Raw genomic sequence first — 8,893 nt, forward strand, 5'->3', positions numbered from 1 at the left:
CAGCTGTCTCCTATCACAGACATTAAACTCTGTGACTGTTTTAAAGTCACCATTGGCCTCTTGGTGAAATACCTGTTAGGAGGTTTAGGAAGGTTTAGAATTCCCTGAGTGGTTTCCTTCCTCTCTGGCAACTAAGTTAGGAAGGACGCCTGTATCTTTGTAGTGACTGGGTGTACTGGGTGTATTGATACACCATCCAAGTGTAATGAGTAACTTCACCAGGCTCAAATGGATATTTAATGTCTGTTTTTTTATTTGAACCCATCTACCAATAGGAGCCCTTCTTTGCGAGGCATTGGAAAACCTAAGGTAGTCATAAAAATTATGTGAGTGAGTCCATTCAACTTATGTGACTTGGTGAAGCACAATTTTACTCATGAACATATTTAGGCTTGTCATAACAAAATGATTGAAAATTTATTGACTCAAGACATTTCAGCTTTTTTTAAATCTTTTTTTTTTAATCGATTTAAAATTCAGGTTGTAAAACATCAACATGTTAAACAAGTCAAGGGATGTGAATACTTTCTGAAGGCACTGTGGGTGCAAGGTTGTTGAAGGTTTTAATAAGTTGTTTGATGTTGTTCCTGATATAAGTACAGATTTATAATTCATATAGATTAAAGAACATCTAATGGGCTTTATCTAATTAGTGGATACTAACACTGCTCTCAGGGCAGTGTCTGCTCATTTTTACTAACAGAAGTGACTTTTTGTAGCAGGTTAAGAGAACTTACCCAGTGGTTTAGGAGAACTACATTAAGTTTAGGGTTAGGGTTATCTAAAATGGTAGAATTAAAACTATTTAGCTATATCCAGGTCTGCCCTGTGAACAGTCTTGGTTTCCAGTAATGTGATTCTGCTACTGGTGTCAGTGTTGTTTGGTTTTGTTCCTGTTCTTCCGGCAGGTTCTCCAGAGGATCCTGATCAGGAGCCCAGTAGAGAGAAAGACTCCTCCCCCGGCAGCCAGCAGCAGTAGCAACACGTCCACAGAGTGGTAAGAGTACCAGGGCATCCTGTTGGCTGACGTATGGAGGTGAGACGCCCCTTTGTGTCGCATCACAAACTCCAACCAGAAGAGGGCCTTGTCCATGGGCTTGATGGGCTGGTCCCTGTGCAGGCGGGACAGCCTCTGCATGTTCTCCCTGTAGGGGGTGTGGGTGAGCACCTGGTTCAGAGCCTGCTGGAAACTGGGTCCGTTGAACATGGCCAGCTCCAGGATCTTGGCAGCACCTCTCTCCTGCAGACGCAGAAGATTGTCATACTGGTCAAAGAACAGGGGTATCCCCAGCACTGGGGTGCCGTGGTAGATGGCCTCCTGGACACCATTGGTTCCTCCGTGGGCCACAAAGGCTCTGGTCTGGGGGTGACCCAGGAGGTCTTTCTGGGGCATCCAGTCCACCAGAAGAGTGTTGTTGCCCAGAGTGGAGGGCCTCTTGCCCCGGTGCCTCCAGATCACCTTAGATAGAAGAAGAAGATATTAATTTCTCTTTAAATATCTTCTCGTTTACATCACTTGCATTGCAGAGAGCTTTACATATAAATGCTAATAATCAAAAACAATCAGGATACCTTCTGAGGCAGCTTGGCGAACACGCTGGCGATCTGGTCTGTGATATCAACAGGAAGTGCATTGACAAGAGTCCCCAGAGACATGACGATCACCCCATGCTCCCCGGCACTCTGGACAAACTCCTCCAGGTCTGGAGGCAGGGGCTGGGCCGGCTTGCACTGGAACCCCCCCATGTAGACGACGTTGGGCATGGTGGGACGGGGGAAGTCAAACACAAAGTCAGACCTCATCAGCCAGATGTCAGCTTCCTGGATCAAGGAGATGATGTCACATCCCCCTTCGAAGTACTTGGCGCAAATTGCGTCATAACTCGGCCCAACCATGAACCTCTGCTGATACACGATGATGCTGTAGTGCAGCATGTTTTGGACCCGTTGGACGAAGGTCATCTTGTCAGTGAATCCAGACCCTGGGACCGGGATGTAGGACAAGGGAGAGGGGGCGATGACAAAATGGCCCTCCCCGCTGGTGATCCAACGGGCGTTGAGCACCACAGGCAGTTTGAGGTAGTGGGCCATCAGCAGCCCTCCAGCAATAGCAGGGTCGGTGAGCATCATGTCATACTGAGCGTCCTGGAGACTCTTCATCAGCTCCTTGTCGTCGAACATGCGAGCCAGTGTGTCGCAAGCCAGGATGTGGGCTTCTTTTATCATACTGAGGAACTCCATGGTTAGTTGGAAGAACTTCATTGTTGATACCACCTCTTGCTGAGCCTAAAGTAAGATATTAAACAGAGATTGAATGTTTCTTTGACAAAATAAATGGATGTCTTGCTGGATGGTTGATTGGCTGGTTTGCTGGCTGGATCGATTGATCAACCAATCAACCAATCAAGAAGACACATCAAACCTTCATGTGCTTCTGAAGGCACGTTATGAAGACATACCTTCAGGTTCTACTGTAGGCACGTTATGAAGACATACCTTCAGGGTCTTCTGTAGGCACGTTATGAAGACATACCTTCAGGGTCTTCTGTAGGCACATTGCAAAGACATACCTTCAGGTTCTTCTGTACTGTAGCTACATTATGAAGATATATACCTTAAAGTACTTCTGTAGGAAGGTCTCGAAGAAGCTGTATAAGGATTCTTTCTCCTTGATGGTGATGGAGGTGTATAGAGCTGACTCCTCAGTGATGTACCAGCTGGTGGAGGGTCTGACCACTGTGATGGTGTGGCCTCTGGCATGGAGCTCCTCGATCAGTACCTACACATTGGTGACGTTAGTAAGCTCACAAGGGAATGGTATTATATCAGAGGAGAGCTGTGCTTTATAAAAGGTATTAATCCTGTAACAGGCGTCAATCTAAGAAACCTAAAGAAGTAAATGTGCATGTACATCTTTCAGTTCAAGCTGGAGATATCATGAGCTGATCTCAATCCACTGCGTCTGCCTAGGTCAGCCTTCCACATCTGCGGTGGAAGTTGGCCGAGCTTCAGCAGCGTTTGTCAGACCATGAGACATCCCGAAATCGGTCCTCTCACAAAAACGTCTGTAGGGTCCCAACGGTTTGACCTACAAAACTAATATGACCAGTCTATGGAAAGAGGACTCTCACAAACACGATGGTGTTCTCTGTTTTGTTCTACGACCCCCAGCAGTGTCACTGGACTCGTCCGAAGCTAACCCATGCAAGCAAATGGAGGTATGAAGGTCATTTTGTGCCATCAAAAATAAGGGATTAAATATGTATCCAAAAAAAAAGAGGAAAAAAAAGAAGAAACTAAGATATAATAAACTATTTTCTTTTTTTTTGTGTTATCCAATGCATTTCTATAGGCTATAGTAGTAAAGGCCAAATTCAATATTTTATCAAATCTTTTTTCAATATATATTTTTTTATACCTAAAAGGGTCCTATAATTCAACATCAATTAGCTAAATGATCCACAGTATGACCGTCTTAAAACAACTCCATATGTTAGCACAGTATACACAGTAGTCTCATTGAGATGCAGGGTTCTTCAATTCCGCTCCCGGAGGGCCGACACCCACTTTGGTGTTTGTGGTGAGGTGTGGCCTGATTAACATGGTTGAAATCATTCATTTGAAATAGCAAAACTTGTGCATAACGGTAAATGACCAATGGCAGAGGTGGCAATACTCAAGTAAAAGTAAAAAAAGTATCCTGTCAGAAAACTACTTCAGTACGAGTTACACATTAGGTCATTTTTAACATCTTACTGTAAACTGTGTGAAAACAAAAACAGATTTTTCTTCTTCTTGCGGACCTAGCTATTTACAACGTTTAGCGTTGTGTTTGGCGGTCAAATGTCCAAAGTCTGCAAAGTTGTCATCAATGCAAAGGGTTTGAAGAATCTAAAATCTAAAATATATTTTGATTTGTTTAACACTTTTTCGGTTACTACATTATTCCCTAAGTGTTATTTAATAGTGTTGATGTCTTCACTATTATTTTACAATGTAAAAAATAGTCACAAAAAAACAACTTAAATGAGTAGGTGTGTCCAAACCTCCGACTTCAACTGTTCTGTATATATATATAAACTATATATAAAAAAGAAACTTCCCTTTTCCAGTACCTTGTCTTTCTAAGATAATTCGTAAAAAAAATAATATCTTGACAGATATTCAAGGGTTTAAACATTGTTTCCTATGCTTGTTCAATGAACCATGAACAACTAATGAACATGCACCTGTGGAACGGTCGTTAAGACATTAATAGCTTACAGATGGTCGGCAATTAAGGTCACAGTTATGAAAACTTAGGACACTAAAGAGGCCTTTCTACTGACTCTGAAAAACAACAAAAGAAATATGCCCAGGGTCCCTGCTCATCTGCATGAACGTGCCTTGAGCATGCTGCAAGAAGGCATGAGGACTGCAGATGTGGCCAGGGCAATAAATTGCAATGTCTGTACTGTGAGATGCCTAAGACAGCGCTACAGGGAGACAGGATTGACATCTGATCGTCCTCGCAGTGGCAGACCACGTGTAACAACACCTGCACAGGATTGGTACATCCGAACATCACACCTGCGGGACAGGTACAGGATGGCAACAACAACTGCCCGAGTTACACCAAAATTGCACAAATCCCTCAATCAGTGCTCAGACTGTCCGTAATAGGCTGAGAGAGGCTGGACTGAGGCCTGTTGTAAGGCATGTCCTCACCAGACATCACCGGCAACAACGTCGCCAATGGGCAAAAACCCACTGTAGATGGACCAGACAGGTCTGGCAAAAAGTTCTCTTCACTGACGAGTAGCTGTTTTGTCTCACCAGGGGTGATGGTCGGATTTGCATTTATCGTTGAAGGAATAAGCGAGGCCTGTACTCTGGAGCGGAAACGATTTGGAGGTGGAGGGTCCGTCATGGTCTGGGGCGGTGTGTCACAGCATCATCGGACTGAGCTTGTTGTCATTAGAGGCAATCTCAACGCTGTGCGTTACAGGGAAGACATCCTCCTCCCTCATGCGGTACCCTTCCTGCAGGCTTATCCTGACATGACCCTCCAGCATGACAATGCCACCAGCCATACTGCTCATTCTGTGGGTGATTTCCTGCAAGACAGGAATGTCAGTGTTCTGCCATGGCCAGCGAAGAGCCCGGATCTCAATCCCATTGAGGACATCTGGGACCTGTTGGATCGGAGGGTGAGGGCTAGGGACATTTCCCCCCAGAAATGTGCTGAGAACTTGCAGGTGCCTTCTTGGATGAGTGTGGTAACATCTCACAGCAAGAACCGGCAAATCTGGCGCAGTCCGGGAGGAGGAGATGCATTGCAGTACTTCTTTGGGCTAGGGGGCAGTATTTTCACCTCCGGATGAAAAGCATACCCAAAGTAAACTGACTGTTAGAATAATGTCTGCGTGTATAACAGAACTGATTTGGCAGGAGAAACCCCGAGCACAATCCATCCAGGGAATTTGTTTTATAGGTCATTGTGTTTTCCAGTGGCTTTCTAAGGCTAACTAATATGGGCCCGATTGCAGTTCCTATGGCTTAAAGATGTCAACAGTCTTTAGAAATTGTTCAATGTTTTTTCTTTTGAAATTAAGAAGTAGTGCTGTTCTTTCTACGTGTCACTCTGAAGGGTTCTAGTCTTTTGTTGCGCGTGAACAGGAGTGCACTGTTTTTCTTCGGTATTGAAAACAGATTAAATCTTGCATTGATTATTTACGTTTTAGGATACCTGAGGTTGGATTAGGAACGTTGTTTGAAATATTTGGACCAAGTTTACAGGTAACTTATTAGATACTTTGTAGTCATGTTGGGACCGGTGTATTTCTGAATCAAACGCGCCAAATAAATGGACATTTTGGGGATATAAAGAAGGAATTTATCGAACAAAACGACCATTCATTGTGTCACTGAGACATTTGAGAAACGATCTTCAAAGGTAAGACATGTATTATATGGCTATTTCTGACTTCCGTGTCGCACCTGGTTGAAAGTGGTTTTCATGTTTTTGAATGCGGGGCGCTGTCCTCAGATAATCGCATGGTTTGCTTTCGCCGTAAAGCCTTTTTGAAATCTGACACAGCGTCTGGATTAACAGGAAGGTAAGCTTTATTTTGATGTCTGGATTAACAAGAAGTTAAGCTTTATATTGATGTATTACTCTTGTATTTTCATGAATGTTAAATATTTATATATCACTTATATTTTCAGTTATATTTATATTTCTGTAGTTTGAATTTGTCACTCTGCAATTTCACTGGATGTTGTCAAATCTATCCCGCTAACGGGATTGGAGAGTTAAGGGATCCCTAAGAGGTTTTAATGCAGCTGGTGGCCACACTAGATACTTACTGTTACTTTGATTTTGACCCTCCCCCTTTGTTCAGGGACACATTATTCCATTTCTGTTAGTTACATGTCTGTGGAACTTGTTCAGTTAATGTCTCAGTTGTTGAATCTTGTTATGTTCATACAAATATCTACACATGTTAAGTATAAAATAAAATAAACACATTGAGAGGACATTTTATTTATTTTTTGCAGAGTTTATACATAAATATATGTATTTTTCCAAGCAGGCCGTGGATGCCCTGCGACAATATATAATAATATAAACCTATGTAACTGTAGGGGTTTGGTCAAATGTAACTAAGTAAACTGTAAGTTGCAGTTGTTGACACACTGAAACATGTGCGCCTGGCACCTACTACCATACCCTGTTCAAGGGCACTGAAATATTTTGTATTACACTTTCACCCTCTGAATGGCACACATACACAATCCATGTCTCAATTGTCTCAAGGCTTATAAATCCTTCTTTAACTTGTCTCCTCCCCTTCATCTACACGGATTGAAGTCGATTTAACAGGTGACATCAATAAGGGATCATATATTTCACCTGGATATACCTCATCAGTCTATATCGTGGAAATGGCAGGTGTTCCTAATGTTTTGTACACCCAGTGTTTATTATGTCAAGACACAACTATGGAACAAATTTCTATTTTCTTTTCAAAATTCCCTGATTTTTCAGAAATCCTTGTTGGATTCCTGACATCAGAAGGGAATAATCAGCATGAAATCTTCGTAAAGTAACAAAACGCTAGACACAACATTGAGCACCTTCATGTTGATCCAGTGGCTTCCATCGACAGGAAAGACCAGGACTTTTCCTCCATGGCAGCACGGTGCAGGAAGGAGAAGGAGAAATGACACCAGACTTAGAAACGAGAGGTGTCCCCAAGGAGAGCGGGAATACATTGTGTCTACACAGAGGAAAAAGAGGACAAAAGTCACTTGTTTTTCCAACTAGTCACCTCTAGACGTAAGATGCTTTATTGACCTGAAAGCCTATCAAATCTTGCACTCGTGCAACATATAGTTAAATAACAGTTCATTAAGCTTCACCATTATGTTATATACTTGTGTCAATAAGTTAGTATTGTCTACACTATTACATAAGAACGAACTACTTGAGTGTAGGTGAATCAGAATATGCATTAAGAGTTGGCTTACCGGTGCTATAGAGTCCATGCAGCACTAACAACGCTCTGCAGGGGACTGATATGGCTACATATCGACTGGCAATACTTTGAACTTCTGAAGGTCCAGAAGTCCTGCCATAGCCCAGGTAGATGATTTACAAACAGATAGTGCTGCCTCCCAAATTGCACTCGTTTTGCCCAGGGTCCTCACGGCTCTGGTCGACATAGTAGACTATTGTAGGGAATAGGATGCCATTTGGGATTCAACCACTACATGGGCAATAACACTAGTGAGTTCTGGTAAAACACACCTGTCACATAACTGACCTCTTACCCAATTTAAATGCCTACTTATCATTGATACAATCCATATGTGATTGTGTCCATCTCTAGTCTGACTCCAGGTTGTAGTTATGTACCTTCAGAATGTATTCACCTGAACCTTTAAAACGTTTTGTTGTGTTCCAGTCTGAATTTAACATGGATTCAATTGAGATGTTTGTGTCTCTGGTTTAATACCCCATAATGTCAACGTGGAATACTGGTTTTAGATTTTTGTTACAAATGAATAAAAAATTAAAAGCTGAAATGTCTTGAATCAAAAAGTATTCAACCCCTTTCTTATGGCAAGACTAAATCATTTCAGGAGTACAAATGTGTTAATAACCTGTTTGGGATAGGGGGCAGTATTTTCACGTTCGGATGACAAGCGTGCCCAGAGTAAACTGCCTGCTACTCAGGGCCAGAGGCTAATATATGCATATCAGTAGTAGAGTTGGATAGAAAACACTGCTGTTTCTAAAACTGTTTGAATGATGTCTGTGAGTATAACAGATCTCATATGGCAGGCAAAAACCTGACAAAAATCCAATCAGAAAGTGGGAAATCTGAGGTTTGTAGGTTTTCAAGTCTTTGCCTATCCAATATACATTTTAAATGGTGTCATATTGCACTTCCTAAGGCTTCCACTAGAAAGGAAAAATATGTATGATAAAAACATCCTAAAGATTGATTCTATACATCCTTTGACATGTTTTTACGATCTGTAATATAACTTTTTTGACTTTTCGTCTGGACTTTCGTCTGGACTTGCTCGCGCCTTGTGAGTTTCGATGGGTGAACTAAACAAAAAAGGAGGCATTTGGACATAAAGATGAACTTTATCGAACAAAACAAACATTTATTGTGGAACTGGGATTCATGTGAGTGCATTCTGATGAAGATCATCAAATGTAAGTGAATATTTATAACGCTATTTATGACTTTTACTGACTCCACAACATGGCTTGTTTTCATGGCTTAGGGCTGTACTCAGATAATTGCATGGTGTGCTTTTTCCGTAAAGCTTTTTGAAATCTGACACAGCGGTTGCATTAAGGAGAAGTATATCTTTAATTCTGTGCATAACACTG

General features: G+C 42.1%; 1 protein-coding gene across 1 annotated transcript; it reads right to left on the reverse strand.

Moving 5' to 3' along the window:
• Positions 1 to 440: 440 nt before the first annotated feature.
• On the reverse strand, positions 441 to 7,604 carry LOC135551101 (UDP-glucuronosyltransferase 2C1-like). Its single transcript, XM_064982517.1, has 5 exons — positions 7,513 to 7,604; positions 7,120 to 7,262; positions 2,615 to 2,779; positions 1,573 to 2,286; positions 441 to 1,459 (listed from the first exon to the last, which is right to left on the reverse strand). Exons 2-5 carry the CDS (start codon positions 7,255 to 7,257, stop codon positions 872 to 874), a joined length of 1,605 nt encoding a protein of 534 aa, XP_064838589.1. The 5' UTR covers positions 7,258 to 7,262; positions 7,513 to 7,604; the 3' UTR covers positions 441 to 871.
• Between the last annotated feature and the right edge of the window lie 1,289 nt (positions 7,605 to 8,893).

This window comes from Oncorhynchus masou, chromosome 12 (genome assembly GCF_036934945.1).
Source record: "Oncorhynchus masou masou isolate Uvic2021 chromosome 12, UVic_Omas_1.1, whole genome shotgun sequence".
Taxonomy (NCBI): Eukaryota; Metazoa; Chordata; class Actinopteri; order Salmoniformes; family Salmonidae; genus Oncorhynchus; species Oncorhynchus masou.

Coding starts and splice junctions, on each gene's coding strand:
- LOC135551101 (XM_064982517.1), bottom strand. CDS start 7,257: ATGTATTCCCGCTCTCCTTGGGGACACCTCTCGTTTCTAAGTCTGGTG. Junction 2,287..2,614: donor TCCTACAGAAGTACTTTAAG/GTATATATCTTC, acceptor ATCTTACTTTAG/GCTCAGCAAGAGGTGGTATC. Junction 1,460..1,572: donor TCGCCAAGCTGCCTCAGAAG/GTATCCTGATTG, acceptor CTTCTATCTAAG/GTGATCTGGAGGCACCGGGG.